The sequence below is a fragment of the Eumetopias jubatus genome, unplaced genomic scaffold, assembly GCF_037043125.1.
Source record: "Eumetopias jubatus isolate StellerSeaLion01/CBP00866 unplaced genomic scaffold, mEumJub1_p1.0 scaffold_6, whole genome shotgun sequence".
Taxonomy (NCBI): domain Eukaryota; kingdom Metazoa; phylum Chordata; class Mammalia; order Carnivora; family Otariidae; genus Eumetopias; species Eumetopias jubatus.
The window spans coordinates 121,490,180-121,510,870 of NW_028274812.1; the positions used below are offsets into that span (position 1 = coordinate 121,490,180).

At 43.2% G+C, this 20,691-nt stretch overlaps 1 protein-coding gene across 3 annotated transcripts in view; it reads left to right on the forward strand.

Annotated features, from left to right (window-relative positions):
• Window positions 1–860: 860 nt before the first annotated feature.
• DUSP22 (dual specificity phosphatase 22) overlaps window positions 861–20,691 on the forward strand; it is an 87,782-nt gene continuing 67,951 nt past the window's right edge. For all 3 annotated transcript variants that reach the window (XM_088024096.1, XM_088024099.1, XM_088024097.1), the window contains exon 1: window positions 861–1,253. In XM_088024096.1, coding sequence (XP_087880222.1) covers window positions 1,233–1,253 — 21 coding nt within the window. In that variant the 5' untranslated portion in view covers window positions 861–1,232. The remainder of the gene's footprint in view (window positions 1,254–20,691) is intronic.

Here is a 20,691-nt window from a genome sequence, read left to right on the forward strand (position 1 = left end):
ATCAGGGGTGAGCCCAGCCATATTAGATTGATGTGTATGTTCATTTAACAATTATGAAGCACTTTTGTGCAGAGCATTGCTAAAAATATAAAAATAACACTGAGAAACTCCTACCTCAAGGATTCTGTCCCCAGGGAAAAAGTTAAGAGCTTAGTAGGGGTGACAGAATTCTAAAAACAATTCTGCTAGAAAGCATTCTACTCCAGACACAATCATAATGCAGACATTACTATGCTGTTTAGCAAGGACAGGGGCTTTCCAGAAGCAACTGTGTCAATACAACCATGCACCTAATACAGCCAGTTTATAATCTGAAGATGGGCACATACTAGAAATCCAATGACACGGTATGAGGTCTGAGATCCGGCCATCTGCTCCCCCACGTTAGGGAGGTTAGGTCATCCCAGAGATGAGTCACTGAGCCCACCTTTCCCCCTTTCCCCACCGGGTGAGCCTTCTCGGTCTTCGTGGGTGGGGCAGGGCCATAGGAATCCCCCAACCGGGGCCTAAATCTGTCGCCCTCAGAAAACCCAAGGAGGGGAGCCGCGAAGACCAAAGCTCTGATTAGCACCTGATTCACCGAGGCAGTCAAGGCAGGGTGGTGACTACTGGTAACAGGTCCCCCGAGCTGTCCCAGGGGAAAGGTCTGCGGGAGTTTCGGTGACCCTGATCCCGGGGGAGGTGGCCGAGTGACGCGCGGCGGCCGGGTTGGGGAAGCGCCTGCGCGACCACCAGGCCCCGCCCCCGCCCGTAAGTCTCTCTCCCGGAACGCTCGCTGCTGGGGCTCCCGCCGCTGCGCTGCGCGTGCGCTTTGAGCCCCGGCTCCGGCAGCCGGGAAGCTGTGGGCTGCGCAGGGAGGGGCGAGCGGTCGCCGCGCTCGGAGCGCCACAAGTCCCCGGGAGCGGCCGGGGAGGGGTTCTTGGGCGCTCACGGGGCGTGCACTGGCAAAGCGAGACCATTTCCCGGCAAGGGCGCCAGTTCCTCTGCTGCTCGGCCGGGAAGTCCGGGGCGGACTAGCGGAAAGCCCTACCGTCCAGGCCAGTTCCCTGGAGCAAACCGAGTGGCCTGGATGTCCCTGATTATTATTGTTGTTGTTTATACTGCGAGCACGAAATTCCTCCCCAGGGCCTCCTCCCCCGCCCGCTCCACCTGCTCCTCCCTCCTGTTGTAACATGCCATTAGTGAGACTGCGACCTCATTTCCAAGGGTGCTAGAGTTCGCATTCAGCCACCATGGGGAATGGGATGAACAAGGTAACGTGTCTTTCTTTCATTTTTGCTGGTTTTGTTTCCACTTTCCAGGCTTCCCCCTGGCTGGTGTTTGCTGGGCAAGGAGAGCCCTCGAAGGGTGCCCCCTCTTCGCGCTCCGACCTGTCTGACCAGGTCGTGTTCCACCGCGACTTTGACACTGGATGCGCTTTCCTCTAGTGGGAACGGGAGGGAGGGGCGGCGCGCCTGGCGCGGTGCTGGTGATGTCTCTGTTTTTGAGGTGCCCCCCCTCCCCCCCCCGGCCTCCTGCGGGCTTCCGGGTAAGCAGTGCCCCGCGCCTACCCTGCCAGCCGGTGTGCTTTGCAACTGAGAGCAAGCCGTGCCCTTTAAAAGCGTTGACACTTGTTCTGCCGAGACCTCAGCTGAGCTCAGAGAGGTTGTGGTTTCTTTTTCTCCCTTCCCCTTCTTCACTCCCAAACTCGGCTCTTGAAGCGTCACCACCCACATTATTAGTAAACTGGAGTAGATAAGTATCTTCTATTATTTAATTCTCTCTCTCCCACATTCTTTTTTTTCGTGTGGACAGAGAAGTTGACAGAGACTTAAGTCCTGAGGTGTTACCTGGCAGGGGTGGGGGTTTTGAGAAAACAGATTCAGAGCTGATTTATCCTGGATTATATGGATTCTGCAACAAGGGCAACCTGTTGGCTGGCTGCTTGTGCTGATTTTGCCTTATACAAAATTCGTGTTGCTCTCTTCTTTTTGTCTCTGTTCTGGCCCCCACCGTGTGCTTTTCAGTTTCCCTAGAACCCCCTTCCTAGGTTGTGAGATAGTCTTTGTCTTTCCTGACAGTGGAAGATACCAGAAATTAGCTCTTGCTGTTGAGAGCTGCCTGGGGTGTATATTCATATCAACCACAAGGCTGAGGATTTTGTGATCTGGTACCCCTGGTTTAAAGGAGAGAAAAAACTTTTAAAAAGCCCTCAGCAAAAGCACGTACCTCTTCACAGGTCTTTAAATGGTCCTGGATCAGATGTTAGTTTCTGGCCTAAGGCTTGTGTGCCCCCATTCTATTCCACTCACATACATCTCCACATAGATTCAGCTTTCATATTTGGTGGATAAAACCATGTGGCTGGCTGGCTTTCCTTCTTTCTTTGGTCTCTGCACTAGGGTCAGCTGTGGTTTGGTTCTTGCAGCTAGAGTGTGAAGTGCGATGGGGAGTGTTAGAAGTTAAGGTTGGGAAGAAAGTGCAGTCACCGGTAATCCTGGGTACCCGGTTAACTTTTTTCTCCTGCGCACATCATGTTTATTGTGTTCTGCAGACCCAGTTTATAGAAGAACTGTGTGATTTGGCCCTGCATATCTGAGGCTTTTTGGTAACCAGAATTGTATTCCTTGTGTGGGTTTTTTTGGGGGGGGGGCGGGAAGCAGTGACCAAGATTAGAAACGGACTATTTCTCTTGGATAAACACTTGCATTATGTCCCCATTAAAACTGAAATCCAGGGGCACCTGGGTGGCTCAGTTGTCAAGTGTCTGCCTTCGGCTCAGGTCCTGATCCCAGGACCCTGGGATCAGCCCTGTTTCTCCTCCGCGGGAAGCCTGTTTCTCCCTCTCCCACTGCCCCTGCTTGTGTTCCCTCTCTTGCTGTCTCTCTCTCTCTCTGTCAAATAAATAAATAAATAAAATCTTAAAAAAAAAAGAAATCCATCAGCACCATAAACCTTCTGCTTGTTAAATGAAAACATAACAATAAAGATGCTTCCACAAGTTTGTGGGATTGTAGTCATACCTCGGTTTTCCTTTGGTTCTTTCTACAGTTTTTTTCACTTGAGTTCACTCTCCATTGCTTTTGCATTTGATTGGTAGTATTTTATATTATGATTCAAAGAACATACTTAGGAATATGAATATGTATGATTGCCTAAAGTTCAAAATTAAGGCTTTTCAGCAAAAACAGTCATTCTTATCATGACTTTTACCTTTCAAGGAAAGTAATAAATTTCTTGCTGTTATTATCATAATCATTTTGTATTGTAAATAGAGCCACTATACCTAATGTAGACATGCAGAAACATAATAGATTTAGAGAGGTCATTAATTTAACAAATATTTATTGTGTACCTACTATTAGCCAGCTACTATGCTAGTTGAGAGGGCAGAGGGAGAGTACAATGGTAAATGACACAGTCCTTCATAGAACCTTTGGTATAGACCAGAGGTTGAACCAACTTAAGTGTTTGCCTCCCATTGTCACAAGCTAGGTTTCCTATGAAATCCAGGGACAGCTCGATTTTTACCAGGTAGAATGCTTTTTGGAGGACACAGAGCAGCTAGGGAAGAAGAAGCCATCAGCCTGGGCAGCTGGGTTCCAGATGAAGTGAACCAACCCTGGCAGTAAATGGGGGGTTAAGATGTTGGATCGGGAGGGTCCTCACATCCTGCCTAGAATGGTAATGCCTCCTTCAGCCCACAATTAGATCATTAATTCAGGTTGATCAAGATAAAAATATGCACATGGAGAGGGTGCCTGGGTGGCTCAGTTGATTAAGCGTCTGCCTTCGGCTCAGGTCCTGATCTCAGGATCCTGGGATGGAGTCTTGCATGGGGCTCCCAGCTCAGCAGGGAGTCTGCTTCTCTCTCTCTCTCTTTCTCTATCAAATAAATAAATAAAATCTTTTAAAAAAATGCACATGGAGAAGGATTTGGGGCAGATTTCTCTGATAAAATGCTTGGCTAGATAGACTAGATTTTTGTTTTTCATGGGGTATTATAGTACTTAAGACTAATAAGATGACAGTGAGTATAGGAGTTTCCATGATAGGTCCTCACCCAGAAGAGTAGCAGGTTCAGACCCTTGAGAGAACTTTGAGTCAGTTGGGAGTTTTCAAAGACTCCACAGAAACATGACATTTGCATGCAACAGGCTGTTTAGTTTAACCCTAATCCCACTAGAGACATTTACTGGGTTGATCTTTAGCAGCATAGTGAGGCACTCTGCATTGTGGCTATGAGCCAGACCACCTGGCTTTGCGTCCAGGCTCTGCCACTTACCAGCTGGGTGGCTTTGGGCAGGTCACTTAACCTCTGTGCTCCTCATCTGTAAAACGGGGATGAAAATAACAACACCGACTTCATGGGGTTATGGTGAAGATCAAATGAGTTACTCTGTGCAGTGAAGTCTCAAAATAGGGCCTGACACACTATAAACTCATTAGTGATGACATTTTTGGCCAATTCAGAGGATCTATTTGAGAATTGCACAAAAAGTAATCAAAGATTATTTTAGTTGCCTGCCTTCCTCTCCTCTGGATGAATGTCAAACATGAAGGAAGAGAGAAGGTGGCTTTTCCTATTTTGCAATTAATTTGGAGCTCTGGGGAGTTTTTTCAGGTTACTTTTCAGAGTCTTTAGAATTCACTTGGGCTGAACTGCCATCCTAGCACAAAGGAAAGATTTCCACTAGTTTCAAAATCAACAGGAACTAGGTTTCAAACCTAGCATTAGGACCTTAGTAATGTTATTTAATCTCTCTGAGGGTCCATTTCCCAATCTGCACAAAGAGGATAAGACACACTGACTTCCCACGGTTATAGTGAGGCTTAGATTTTATAAGCTGTAGGCAAATGATATAAGGCTTAAAAAATAATAGATCACAACTGCTGTGTTCTCTTTTTCTACTTCCTCATCATCTTTAATAGGCCAGAACACAGAAGCCTCATTCCCTTACATTGCCTGTGTAACATGCTGTGTCCTCCTAACTGAGATGGACATGATGTTCTGACACACAGGAGACTGGAATGTATTGATGAGAACATCCTCCATGAGGACATGACATGGACATAAAAACTGCTAAACTTGAAGCAGTCAACTTACCCCACTCTCCTGAAGTTATGTCTTACCCTCTGGAACCTCCACACCTCCCCACCTCTCTCTTCCTTTTCTCTTTTCCCCCCCACCCTCCCTCACACACACACACACACACACACACACACACACACACACACACACACACACACACACACAACAGTAGCCATTAGTCACAGGGCTATTGAGTACTAAAATGTGGCTAATTGCAAATGAGGTGTGATTTAAGTATAAAATACACATCAGACTTTGAAGAGTTAGTACAAAAAATTTTAAACCATTCTATGTATAGTTGTATATATTGGTTACAGAAATATATTTATATATTGGTTGTGTATTATAAATATTCCGAATATATTTCAGTTAAACAAAATATATTAAAATTGATTTCATCTGTTTCTTTTTACTTTTTAATGTGGCTACTAGAAAATTTTAAATTACATATATGGCTCACATTCTTTTTTTTTTTTTTTAAAGATTTTGTTTATTTATTTGACAGAGAGAGAGACAGCGAGAGAGGGAATACAGGCAGGGGGAGTGAGAGAGGGAGAAGCAGGCTTCCCACTGAGCCAGGAGAGCCCGATGCGGGGTTCTATCCCAGGACCCTGGGATCATGACCTGAGCGGAAGGCAGCTGCTTAATGACTAAGCCACCCAGGCGCCCCTATGGCTCACATTCCATTTCCATTGGGCCACCACTGTTCCATGAGAAGCTCATGTGGTGAAAGACAGAGGGGCAGGGCTAGCACAAAGCCTGATTTGGGGTGTCTCTACCACTCTGCTGCTTCATGAGTGTGGTCTTGAACAAGTCACTTAATGTTTCTGAGCTTCAGTTTCTTTACCTCTTTTGACTCATAGAGATGGTTGTTAGCTTATCCAGTCTCATTTGCTCAAAAATGAATATGGTGATACTTCCCAAATTCTTGAGAGAAGCAAATGAGAATTTATTAGAAGATATTCTTGCAACCTGTAAAGTGCAAATATGCCTTGCTATCAGTGTGAGTCGATTTGTCCCATTAATGATTACAGTGATGACACTGGTTTAGGATGGCTCTGTTCTCCATAGGAAGATAAGGGAGTAGAGTTGAGAAAGTTTAGTTCAAGGGGAAAGATCAAAGACATGAATATGCCTCCCTAGGCATATGCCAGAGTTCCTCAACCTCTGCACTATTAACATTTTGGGCTGGGTCAGTCTTTGTTGTGGGCGTTGTCCTGTGCAATTGTAGGAGGTTTAGCAACATTCCAGGCCTCTACCCACTAGGTGCCAGTTGCACTCCTCCCCCATAGTGACTACCGAAAATATCTCCAGGTATTTCCAGATATATGCTGGAGGGCGGAATTGTCCCCCATTGAGAGCCACTGGCCTAGGTGTCCCCCCTCAGAGGAGAGGGTCTGGCTGATCTAGAACTGGATCATTATCAAAAGGTGAATAGGGCCTTAAAGGTTGAGAATCTCTGTTTTCATATGGTGAGGGGCTAGAAGGTTAGACATCCTTGTGCTATTAATGCTGCTGTTTCCATGTGACAGCACCTGACTTGGCCACCTTCATAATTTATTCATCTGTCCATCCACCCATTCATCAGATTATACTATTGAGCACCTGCTATTGTCAAGGCACTGTGCTAGAGCCTGTACTGGGAGATGAATGTGAAAGACAGGAAGCCCTGTCACCCTGGCCCCAGGCGGCTTACAGAGGAGTCCCTCTGTGGGAAGTGAGCACACCATGTAGGCAGCTGTATAGACAGACTGCTCTATGCTGGTAATCTGTCTTCTGTCCTCTATACTACCTTCTGGATATTTTCTCTTTTCAACATCATAGTTTTATTTCATATTGAAGGAACAAATGCTTACGGCTTTATTCTAAGTGCATACAAGATTATTCTCAGATTTTTGAAATTTTTTTTTATTTTTTAGAGAGAGCGCAAGTGGAAGGTAGGGGGTAGAGGGAGAGGGACAGAATCTTAAGCAGACTCTGCACAGAGTCCAACATGGGGCTCTGTCTCAATGACCCTTAGATTATGACCTCAGGTGAAATAAAGAGTTGGACCCTCAACTCACTGAGCCACCCAGGTGCCCCAAGAATATTCTCAGATTTGTCCTTTTGCAAATGCAAACTGGTTAAGTCCATGGCCAAATGGCATTAAGAAAGTCTGTGACATTTGACCCTTCAGAGAATCCACCAAAGTTCTCCCCCTCATTCCTGGCTTTGAAACCCAGAAAGTTCTTTCTGATTTAGGAAGAATTAAGATTATCCCACCCCCACAACCTTGTGCTGCTGCCTGATCAGGAATTTTATCTCTTAAATCTGTTTGGGTGGTGTTCTTAGATTCCATGGCATCCTGAAGCACTAAGAGAAATGTTTAAAAAATAAACTCAAAATATTTACTGCCCTTAGAAGCAGTATTGTTTTGTTCATAAGTGTTTTTTTGTGGTGAAGGATTTGATTTTATGCTTTTCTCTATGAACAATGTTAGAACAGTGTGGGTGTGAAGGATACTGATCAAGAGGAGGCATTTACCATGGAGAATCTTTAGCATGGTCTCAAAGTATTTCTGCAAGAGTCTTCCTTGGCTTTTTCTATTTCTAGACAGGCTTTTGTCAGAAAACAGAATCTTTTTTGACTAGCATAGTGCTAGAGAGCATCTTCCATTGCCTTTTATTAACTCTTCATGTGCCAGACTCTGTGGCAGGCTTTTGAAACAGAGCAGGGAACACAATAGACATACCCCTGCTTCAAGGTCAATCAAAAAAGTAAGCAAATAATAATTTTAAGTACTGATAAATATGATGAAGAAAATAACAAGGGGATGTGATGGAGGGTGTCAGGGAATTAAGCAGTCAGGAGAGACTTCCTTAAGAGCTGTCATCTCATGGGTGAACAATGGGGGAAGAACATCCTCTGCAGAGGGAAAAAAGAAATTATTTCCAAGGCTAAAAGATGATTAGGACCAATCTGGTTGTTGTTATCTTAGAGTCATAGAACATTCCCAAACATACCAAACTGTATATACAAACTTCTTTCCTTGATCTATGCTTTTCTTCCCTCCCATGTGGTAATGATTTCACTCTCCTTGTGTTCTTGCTTCTGGCTTGAGTTCAGACTTCATGAATTGACTGGCCAGCCACGTTGTCCAGATGAACACTCTGCTCTTCCATGGTCTCCTCTATAAGCTATCTTTCTGTGGGAAAATTATTTCATTTCATTTTCTCTTTCTCTGTACTTAAGGATTACCAGAAACAATCATATCAGGGAAGTAGATGGGTCAAATTTTTTTTTTTTAATTTTTTATTTATTTATTCATGAGAGACAGAGACAGGAAGCAGAGGGAGAAGCAGGCTTCCCCACTGAGCAGGGAGCCCGACGCGGGACTCGATCCCAGGACCCTGGGACCATGACCTGAGCCGAAGGCAGACGCTTAACCATCTGAGCCACCCAGGCGCCCTGGGTCAAAATTTTTGTTTCAAGTTTGAATTATGAAGCTGACTAGAGTAGAAGTTTAAATATTCATGGGGTTTCTGCTCTTCTTGAAAACAAAAATCTAATTTCTCTCTCTGCCAATGGCCAGCCTTCCTTTGTCTTATTTTGTAATTCTATATGGAAGAAACTACAAAAACTGGGATTGAGCCATTCGCTTTCTATTTCCGGCCCTTGAAACACTAGCTTACTCTTGTGGTCTTGAAAATGAAGTTTAAAGTTTACTGACATTAGCTCTGTCTTCTTTTTGCATATGTGGAATTTAAGAAACAAAACAGATGAATATGGGCGTGGGGGGAGGGGAAGAGACAAACCAGAGACAAACTGAAGGTTGCTGGAGGGGGGGTGGGTGGGGGATGGGTTAGCTGGGTGATGGAGATTAAGGATGAGCACCAGGTGTTGGATATAAGTGATAAATCACTAAGTTCTATACCTGAGACTAATATTACACTATATGTTAACTAACTGGAATTTAAATAAAGACTTGAAAAAGAAAAAAAAAAAAGAAAAAAATTTTAGGGACACCTGGATGGCTCAGTTGGTTAAGCGTCTGCCTTCGGCTCAGGTGATGATCCCAGGGTCCTGGGATGGCTTGCTCAGCAGGGAGCCTGCTTTTCTCTCTGCCTGCTCTGCCTGCCACTCCCTCTGCTTGTGCTCTCTCTCTCCCTCTCTCTGACCAATGAATAAATAAATCTTAAAAAAAATAAATTTTAAATGCATATAAAAATGTGTATCAAATGATTTTTAGTAAGTTGGCTCTTTGATTTTAGTAAGTTTAAGCCGCTGTCGTTGCCAGCACTGTGCTCTGGCATCCCTTTGGGATGCTGCTCTCATCCAGCACTGGCCCCCTGTATACTGGTGTGGCCATCACTGACCCCTCTGGGAACCTGCCCAGGGCACAAAGGGGCAAGTTTTGATTTCTCAGGCTTTACTCACCATTGTTTTTCTTATCTCTCCTTTCCTTGCTTTACCTCCTCCCACCTTATTCACATTCTCTTTTTGTTCATTTATTCATTGAAAAAACATTTACTTGAGTATCTACCAATCAAGGGAGAACCATCCAAGTTTAGAGAGAACATACAGATATGATGCAGGCAGCAGATAGAGGTCATAAACTATAGTCCATGGGCTATAGTTGGCTTGCAGATGTGTTTTATTTGTCTATCACAATATTTAAGGTTTTGTGTTTTTTTTTTTTTGTAGTTGATAGCAGTTGAAAATTGGGCTGTTTCCCTTAAAACCTGGATGCTGGAATTGGGGGTCTTACCCTGCATCTTTGTATGGTCACGTCAGCTATGGGGAACTTTGGGGGAAAAGCTAGGCATGGGGCTGAGGCTGCAGACATAGCAAACTTAGTACTTGAAGGTCTCACTTGCTGAGGTGCCACATTTAGGTTCTATGGTGATAGCTACTTAGAACCCTAATAAGGTTTTAATCTGAAGAGTTACATAGTCAGTTTTGCACTTGGAGGCAGGCTGAGCATTCCTTTGGAGGGATAGATCCAAAGGTCGGGAGATCTTTAGGAGGCTGTTTCAAGTCAGAGGAGAGGCACTAAGAAGCTGAGCAAAGGTACTGCACAGAAGTTTCAAGAGGAGCAAACAAATTGGGGAGCTATTGAGGAGAACAAGTTTGATTTTTAAAAAATTTTATTATGTTATGTTAATCACCATACAACACCATCATTAGTTTTTGATGTAGTGTTCCATGATTCATTGTTTGCATATAACACCCAGTGCTCCATTCAGTACGTGCCCTCTTTAATACCCATCACCAGGCTAACCCATCCCCCCACCCCCCTCCCCTCTAGAACCCTCAGTTTGTTTTTCAGAGTCCATCGTCTCTCATGGTTCGTCTCCCCCACCGATTTCCCCCCCTTCATTTCTCCCTTCCTACTATCTTCTTCTTCTTTTTTTTTTAACATATAATGTATTGTTTCAGAGGTACAGGTCTGTGATTCAGCAGTCTTCACAATTCACAGCGCTCACCATAGCAAATACCCTCGCCAATGTTCATCACCCAGAAACCCATCCCTCCCACCCCCCCACCACACCAGCAACCCTGTTTGTTTCCTGAGGTTAAGAATTCCTCATATCAGTGAGATCATATGACGCATGTCTTTCTCTGATTGACTTATTTTGCTCAGCATAATACCCTCCAGTTCCATCCACGTCATTGCAAATGGCAAGAGTTCATTCCTTTTGATGGCTACATAATATTCCATTGTGTATATATACCACATCTTCTTTATCCATTCATCTGTTGATGGACATCTTGGCTCTTTCCATAGTTTGGCTACTGTGGACATCGCTGCTATAAACATCGGGGTGCACGTACCCCTTCAGATCACTACATTTGTATCTCTGGGGTAAACACCCAGTACTGCAATTGCTGGGTCGTAGGGTGGCTCTATTTTCAACTTTTTGAGGAACCTCCATACTGTTTTCCAGAGTGGCTGCACCAGCTTGCATTCCCACCAACAGTGTAGGAGGGTTCCCCTTTCTCCCCATCCCCGCCAAATCTGTTGTTTCCTGACTTGTTAATTTTAGCCATTCTGACTGGTGTGAGGTGGTATCTCATTGAGGTTTTGATTTGGATTTCCCTGATGCTGAGCGATGTTGAGCACTTTTTCATTGTCTGTTGGCCATTTGGATGTCTTCTTTGAAGAAATGTCTGTTCATGTCTTCTGCCCATTTCTTGATTGGATCATTTGTTCTTTGGGTGTTGAGTTTGATAAGTTCTTTATAGATTTTGGATACTAGCCCTTTATCTGATAATGTCATTTGCAAATATCTTCTCCCATTCTGTCGGTTGTCTTTTGGTTTTGTGGACTGTTTCTTTTGCTGTGCAAAAGCTTTTTATCTTGATGAAGTCCCAGTAGTTCATTTTTGCCCTTGCTTGCAAGGGCCTTTGGCGACGTTTCTAGGAATAAGTTGCTGCGCCTGAGGTCGAAGACGTTGCTGCCTGTGTTCTCCTCTAGGATTTTGATGGACTCCTATCTCACATTTAGGTCTTTCAACCATTTTGAATCTATTTTTGCGTGTGGTGTAAGGAAATGGTCCAGTTTCATTCTTCTGCATGTGGCTGTCCAATTTTCCCAACACCATTTGTTGAAGAGACTGTCTTTTTTCCATTGGACATTTGTTCCTGCTTTGTCGAAGATGAGTTGACCATAGAGTTGAGGGTCCATTTCTGGGCTCTCTATTCGGTTCCATTGATCTATGTGTCTGTTTTTGTGCCAGTACCATACTGCCTTGATGATGACAGCTTTGTAATAGAGCTGGAAGTCCGGAATTGTGATGCCGCCAGCTTTGCTTTTCTTTTTCAACATTCCTCTGGCTATTTGGGGTCTTGTCTGTTTCCATACAAATTTTAGGATTATTTGTTCCATTTCTTTGAAAAAAGTGGATGGTATTTTGATAGGGATTGCATTAAATGTGTAGATTGCTCTAGGTAGCACTGACATCTTCACAATATTTGTTCTTCCAATCTATGAGCACGGAACGTTTTTCCATTTCTTTGTGTCTTGCTCAATTTCTTTCATGAGTATTTTATAGTTTTCTGAGTACAGATCCTTTGCCTCTTTGGTTAGATTTATTCCTAGGAATCTTATGGTTTTGGGTACAATTGTAAATGGGATTGACTCCTTAATTTCTCTTTCTTCTGTCTTGTTGTTCTATAGGACTGCCACTGATTTCTGTGCATTGATTTTATATCCTGCCACATTATTGAATTCCTGTATGAGTTCTAGCAGTTTTGGGGTGGAGTCTTTTGGGTTTTCCACATAAAGTATCATCTGCAAAGAGTTGAGAGTTTGACTTCTTTGCTGATTCGGATGCCTTTTATTTCTTTTTGTTGTTTGATTGCTGTAGCTAGGACTTCTAGTACTATGTTGAATAGCAGTGGTGATAGTGGACATCCCTGCTGCGTTCCTGACCTTAGGGGGAAAGCTCTCAGTTTTTTCCCATTGAGAATGATATTCGTGGTGGGTTTTTCATAGATGGCTTTTATGATATTGAGGTATATACCCTCTATGCCTATACTCTGAAGAGTTTTGCTCAGGAAAGGATGCTGTACTTTGTCAGATGCTTTTTCTGCATCTATTGAGAGGATCCTGTGGTTCTTGGTCTTTCTTTTATTAATGTATTGTATCACATTGATTGATTTGCGGATGTTGAACCAGTCTTGCAGACCAGGGATCAATCCCACTTGGTCATTGTGAATAATCCTTTTAATGTACTGTTGGACCCTATTGGCTAGTATTTTGGTGAGAATTTTTGCATCCATGTTCATCAAGGATATTGGTCTGTGGTTCTCCTTTTTGATAGGGTCTTTGGTTTTGGGATCAAGGTAATGGTGGCCTCATAAAATGAGTTTGGAAGTTTTCCTTCTATTTCTATTTTTTGGAACAGTTTCAGAAGGATAGGTATTAATTCTTCTTTAAATGTTTGGTAGAATTCCCCTGGGAAGCCATCTGGCCCTGGGCTTTTGTTTGTTGGGAGATTTTTGATGACTGCTTCAATTTCCTTAGTGGTTATAGGTCTGTTCAGGTTTTCTCTTTCTTCCTGGTTCAGTTTTGGTAGTTGATACATCTCTAGGAATGCATCCATTTCTTCCAGGTTATCTAATTTGCTGGCATAGAGTTGCTCATAATATGTTCTTATAATTGTATTTCTTCAGTGTTGGTTGTGATCTCTCCTCTTTCATTCATGATTTTGTTGATTTGGGTCATTTCTCTTTTCTTTTTGATCAGTCTGGCCAGGGGTTTATCAATCTTGTTAATTCTTCAAAGAACAAGCTCCTAGTTTCGTTGATCTGTTCTACTGTTCTTTTGGTTTCTATTTCATTGATTTCTGCTCTGATCTTTATTATTTCTCTTCTCCTGCTGGGTTTAGGCTTTATTTGTGGTTCTTTCTCCAGCTCCTTTAGTTGTAGGGTTATGTTGTGTATTTGAGCCCTCTCTTGTTTCTTGAGAAAGGGTTGTATTGCTATATACTTTCCTCTCTGGACTGCCTTTGCTGCATCCCAAAGATTTTGAACAGTTGTGTTTTCATTTTCATTGGTTTCCATGAATTTTTTTAATTCTTCTTTAATTTCCTGGTTGACCCATTCATTCTTCAGTAGGATGCTCTTTAGCCTCCATGTATTTGGGTTCTTTCCGACTTTCCTCTTGTGATTTAGTTCTAGTTTCAAAGCATTGTGGTCTGAAAATACACAGGAAATGATCCCAGTCTTTGGGTACCAGCTGAGATTTGTGACCTAGGATGTGATCTAGGATGTGTGACCTAGGATGTGATCTATTCTGGAGAATGTTCCGTAGGCACTAGAGAAGAATGTGTATTCTATTGCTTTGGGATGGAATGTTCTGAATATATCCGTGAAGTCCATTTGGTCCAGTGTGTCATTTAAAGTCTTTATTTCCTTGTTGATCTTTTGCTTAGATGATCTGTCCATTTCAGTCAGGGGGGTGTTAATGTCCCCTACTATTATTGTTGTTGATGTGTTTCTTTGCTTTTGTTATTAATTGCCTAATATAATTGGCTGTTCCCATGTTAGGGGCATAGATATTTACAATCATTAGATTTTCTTGTTGATAGGCTCTTTAAGTAGGATATAGTGTCCTTCCTCATCTCTTATTACAGTCTTTGGTTTGAAATCTAATTTGTCTGATATAAGGATTGCCACCCCAGCTTTCTTTTGGTGTCCGTTAGTATGGTAAATGGATTTCCACCCTCTCACTTTCTATCTGGGGGTGTCTTTGGGTCTAAAATCAGTCTCTTGCAGACAGTATATCGATGGGTCTTGTTTTTTTATCCAATCTGTTAGCCTGTGTCTTTTGTTTGGGGCACTTAGCCCATTTACATTCAGGGTAAGTATTGAAAGATACGAATTTAGTGTCATTGTATTGCCTGTAAGGTGACTGTTACCGTAAATTGTCTGTGTTCCTTTCTGTCTATGTTCCTTTTAGGCTCTCTCTTTGCTTAGAGGACCCCTTTCAATATTTCTTGTAGAGCTGGTTTCATGTTTGCTAATTCCTTCAGTTTTTGTTTGTCCTGGAAGCTTTTTATCTCTCCTTCTATTTTCAATGACAGCGTAGCTGGATATAGTATTCTTGGCTGCATATTTTTCTCATTTAGTGCTCTGAATATATCATGCCAGTCCTTTCTGGCCTGCCAGGTCTCTGTGGATAGGTCTGTTGCCAATCTAATGTTTCTACCACTGTAGGTTACAGATCTCTTGTCCCGAGCTGCTTTCAGGATCTTCTCTTTGCCTCTGAGGCTCATAAGTTTTACTATTAGTTGTCGGGGTGTTGACCTATTTTTATTGATTTTGAGAGGGGTTCTGTGTGCCTCCTGGATTTTGATGCCTGTTTCCTTCCCCAAATTAGGGAAGGTCTCTGCTATATTTTGCTCCAGTATACCTTCTGCCTCTCTCTCTCTTTCTTCTTCTTCTGGGATCCCAGTTATTCTAATATTGTTTCGTCTTATGGTATCGCTTATCTCTTGAATTCTGCCCTCATGATCCAGTAGTTGTTAATCTTTTTCTCAGCTTCTTTATTTTCCATCATTTGGTCTCCTATATCACTAATTCTCTCTTCTGCCTCGTTTATCCTAGTAGTTAAAGCCTCCATTTTTGATTGCACCTCATTCTTGAGGTGCATTGCCTTTTTGATTTCAACTTGATTAGATTTTAGTTCTTTTATTTCTCCAGAAAGGGTTTCTCTGATAACTTCCATGCTTTTTCCAAGCCCAGCTAGTATCTTTAAAATCATCATTCTGAACTCTAGTTCCGACATCTTATTAATGTCTATTGATTAGGTCCCTGGCAGTCGGTACTGTCTCTTGTTCTTTTTGTTGATGTGATTTTTTCCATCTTGTCATTTTGTCCAGAGGAGAATAGATGAATGAGAGAACAGAATGCTAACAGGGTAACAATATCCCCAGAAAATATACACTAAACAAATCAAAAAAGACCTGAAACTGGGGGAAAAGAAAGGGAAAGAAAGAAAAAGAAAAAGAAAAAGAAAAAGATAACAAACAAACAAAAACAAAACAAAACAAAGAAAACAGAATAGGATCAAATATGGTCAGGCTGGTGCATAGATCAGTGCCACACATTAGATTTTGGGCGTATTTTGGTGTGTTAGAACAAAGTGCCTCCTAAAATTTTAAAGAACAAAAAACTTATATATGTACAAAAATAAGGGTTCATACGATGAAGGGATGGAATATGACTGTAAATATGAAAATTATAAAAGATTTTGTAAAAGGAATTGATAAGATAAGAAGTTGGTTGAAATAAAAAAGAAGAGGAATAAAAAAAAGGGAGAGAATGTAATCAGGCAGGAGACTAGAACAAAGCCATACTCTAGAGATTTAGAGTATATTTTGATCTGTTAGAAGAAACTGTATCCCAAAATTTTAAAAGAGAGAACAACTTATATATCTATATATAGATATATTTCTATATATCTATATATATATAGTTATATCTATATATATCTATATACCAAAAATAAGGGTAACTACTATGAAGGGCTAGAATATGACTCTAAAAATGAAAAATAAAAAAAGGATTTTTTAAAAAAAGGGATTGATAATTTTGGTTGAAAAAGGGAAAAAAGTTAAAAAAAAGTTAAAAAAATTAACTTTGAAAGACTAAAGAATCATGGGAAAAAGCCATGAATTCTATGTGCAGTGTTACCCTAGCGCTGGAGTTCTGCCCTTCTCATTGATCCATAAATTTGGTCTTGGCTTGTTGTTCTTGCAGATCTTCTTGGGAGGGGTCTGTTGCTGTGGTTCCCAAATGTCTTTGCGGGAGGTGGAATTGCCCTGCCCTTGCCAGGTCCTGGCTAAGTAATCTGCTCGGGTTTGCCTTCGGGAGCTTTTGTTCCCTGCAAGCTTTCCGTACAGCTTTGGAGGATGAGAGTGAAAACGGCGGCCTCCCAATCTCTGCCCCAGAGGAGCCGAGAACTCAGGGCCCCGCTCCTCAGTGCACCCCCAGAGAAAAGCAGTCAATCACTCCCATCTCCCCCGTCTCCGGCCGCACTCGGTGCTCACCTGGCCTGTGACCGAGCGTTTCTATCTCTGGCACATGACTCAGTGTGGAGTCTCCAAACCCAGCAGATCCCTGCGGTGTGCTCCCGCGCCGTTCCCCCCAAGGGGAGGAAGGGATTCTCCCCGGATCTGCCGCTTGTTGAGTCCCTGCTGGAAGAGCAGTGGCCTGACTGTGCCGCGGATCATGTTTTATGGCAACCCCGAGCTGAGAGCCCGCACCTCGGCTCTGTCTCTGCAGCCGGCTTCCCCACTCTGATTCCTGGGAGCTCTGCCGCACTCAGGCACCCCCGGTCTTCTTGTGACCCTGAGGTTCTTGAGACCACACTGTCCCAGTGAGGGTTCCGCCCCCCCCTTAGTCACTTGGGCGATGTCCTTCAGTAGAGCCGACTTCTAAAAGTTCCGATTTTGTGCTCCGCTGCTGTATCACTTGCCGGTAATGGCTGACAGAGGCCCCCTCCCCGCCATCTATCCTCCCAAATATCACCTCGGATTCACTTTTCCGCACATCCTACTTTACAGAAAGCAGTCGCTTTTCTGTTCAGAGAGTTGTTGCTATTCTATCTCCCATTGAGTTCGTAGGTATTCAGAATGGTTTGATCCCCATCCAGCTGAATTCCTGGGACCAGACGAAATCCAGGTCTCCTACTCCTCCACCATCTTGCTCCCCCAGCCTGGCAGGGTTTATAATTTTTTAGTATAGCCAAGGGCGACGAGAGCAAAGAAATGTGATACTGCAAGGTAGGACCAGTAAGGGGTATTGGGAAACTGGGGGTTACTTGGCTTGGCTGCAGATTGGAGAGAAATGGGGGAAGTCCTTCAGGGGTAAGTTGGAGCCATCCTGTGGAAGCCACGTTGAAATTTTCAGTTGAATTTCAGTTTTGGCTTTCATTTTTCTTGGGAAAGTGTTTGCCACTCAACATCATCTAGAAAATGACCCAGTGAGAATATGACATTAGAAAACTAATTGGTTGGGGCAGTGAAGTTAGTTCAGTGGAGACTGCTCTAGCCCATGCATGAACTGAGGCTCTGTCTATGGGCCAAGGAGTCAGGACTGTGCTAGGACTTTGTAACTCACTGGGCAGAGAGAAGCACTAGGGAGGGTGCGGGGGTGGGGAAGTGCCATGGTGGGAGTGGGGTCCAGGTTTTCATTCTGGGGGACTGGGAGAAGGTGACATCATCAGGAAACTTGAGGAATTGATAATGGGGGTGGGAAGATAATGTTCTGTTTTAGATAGCCCTGACTGGAGTTGGCTTCTAAAGGATGGATTTAGGAATCATAAAACCATGGTTGTAGAGCAGGAGGGCACAGAGGTGATCTAATCTCATGTCCTTGCTTTATTTTATTTAAAAAATAATATGAAATCTATTATTTTATTTTGGTAGAGAAAATAGTAGAAGTGCAAAAAGGAAAAGAAAAACTGGGCCATAATCTTTTCCCTAAATAACCCCTCTTAACTTGAAAAAAAGTAAATTGAAGTAATGCATGCACACAATTGGAACATCCAAACCATATAGAAAAGTGCAAAGAGAAATAGAGAAGTGGCCCTCCTTGGACCCTTCCCACCAGTCCCCAGTGTTCCCCTTATGTAGGTAATATGATAATGAAGACATTGGCTGCATACACAAATTTACCTTTCCTCTATTTTTATCATGACACTTCCAAGATATATTAAATAAAAACATATGAAAATATCTTTCTAATGGCCCCACACATCTTAATCATCTTAGTGTTACTTAATTTAGATAGAGCCCTGAAAGCCTTCCATGGCTGCCTGTGTCTGCTGCATTCAGCCTCGTCCACAGCCTGGACCACAGCCTCCTCCTGTTCTTCCCTGCTGTGTCTCTGCCTCCCTCATGCTCTCTCCTGGTAGAGATTGGCCTTCTTTCTCTGCCCTCGTGGTTTCCATTGCTCCTCTGCCTGTCCTTCCCTCTTTCCTGACCCACTGCTCTTGAATTGTAGGTCCCTTAAGTGTGGCTGCCTTCTGCAAATCCTTGGGGATCCCAGAGTGGTTAAGTCACCTCCTCCTTCCCTAGGCAAGAAGCTCCACAAGGGAAGTAGTAGGCCTTTGGCAGGGCCCTCTCTCTCCATCACACCTGTATCCTGAGTGCCCAGCATGAAGTCCACCTGTGACAGGAATCAGTAAACCATTCATCTACTGTTACACGTTCTGTGATTTTGGGGTTCATTATAACTGTCAGTTATACGAATCTGGAGCCATTTGTGGTCAATGTTATAAAAGAAAAATTATTCTTACTAAAAATAGCGAGGAAGCCTTTATTTGACACTATTGCAATAGGAGGAGATACTAGTGCAAGTGAGAAACTCAACTCCCAATACAACAGGAGCAAGTGGGGATTTATAGCCAATAGGCAAGGTGAGGGAAAGAGGGAAAATTACTGAAAAGAACTTGATTAGATATCAAGGGTAGAGGAAGATGAGCTTGATTGGATATCAAGAATGGGAGGATTCTTGATAAACGGGCTTAGCAGGATTCTTTGCTAAAACTGGCAGGCCACAGATGAGGCCTAGTCAAGAAGAAGGCTCAAAGGAGCCTGAATCAAGTTTGATTAAGGAGGAAGTCGCTGTAACTGTCAGCCAAGAGAGCCACGTGATGACTATGCCCTTTAGTATCTAATGTTGCCTCCTGATAAAGATAGGAGAGACCCTGGAGAATGGGAGATTGCACATGAAAAAGCTCAATGCAGCCAAGAGCTGCCAGAGGATATCAGTTTGATCCATCTACGCGATGAACTTGTATTGTTCTTATATTTTAAAACAGGAACGATATAGTATTTACTCCACCCTTCCTCCCAGGAGAATCCCAAAGACTGATTCTGTTTCAAGAAAGACCTGTCAAATGTTTTTGCTCCTGGGCAGTGGATGCTGGTGTTTTCCTCTGAGATACTGTTTCACATGTTCCTAGTTACAGAGCTAACCCGGCTTACCTCAGTGCTATGACTTCAGCCATGGATATAACTGACTTCTCAATCCCATGGGGCACTCCAAACTAATTTTGCCTCCCTGAGTATTCAGTGAGCCAGGGTGATCACACATTTCCATACCCTGCTCACTTTTGGGCCTTGCCTGCTGTCCTGAAGGACAGATGACCTTTGAACAACACAGGTTTGAACTACGCGGGTCCACTTATGCAAGGACTTTGTTACAGTACTCTAAATGTATTTCCTTTTCCTTATTATTTTCTTAATAAAAGTTTCTTTCCTTTAGCTTACTTAATTGTAAGAATATAGTATATAATATGTATAGCATGCAAAATATGCGTTAATAGACTATTTATTGGTAAGGCTCCCGGTCAACAGTAGGCGATTAGTAGTTAAGTTTTTGGGAAGTCAGAAGTTATTCATGGATTCTCAGCTGTGTGGGGAGTTGATGCCCCACCCCCTCATTGTTCAAGGGTCAACTGTAATTATTAAGGGAGTCTCTTTTCCTTCTCACAAGTGTCCCCGTTTGGTCTCTATGTTCTGTTGTCCCTCAGCTTGGCAACCTCCCCACCCCAGCACAGAAGCTAGCCCTAGACCTAGTATTACTGAGCTCCAGCAGACTGCCTTCACAGTGCCACAACGCATTCCCCCTGCAGTGACTTGAACAGATGCCATCAATTTTTAGCAAGGCAGCTGGTTGTCAGGAAGATGCTCAAAGAAATCTGCACACATGAAGAATGTTACTACATGCCACTTTCAGCTTTCTTGGTGGGAATGGATAAAAAATAGGGAGTGTGAAGCAGATGAAGCTGAGTGGGATGTGAGATGGTAGTACTGACAGGAGGGTGTCGCCAGGGCACCAGGGGTCTGCAGTGGCCAGTATGCTCTATGCACTTGGAAATCATGTCAGGTGATGTAACTCCCAAAGCAAAGATTTAAGACTCTTCATACAAAGTAGTGGCAGGACAAGAATTAGCTTTGTATTTTGCAAAGTGGGGGGTTGCTTGTGAAAAACCCAGTCCCTGGTTCTTATCTCAGATCTTTCTACTGAATCATTCTATATAGGGGCTGGGGCTGGGGCTTGTTCAGAAATCTGAATTTTTAACAGATTCTGGTGATTCTGATGGATTGTCTTGTTTGAGAATC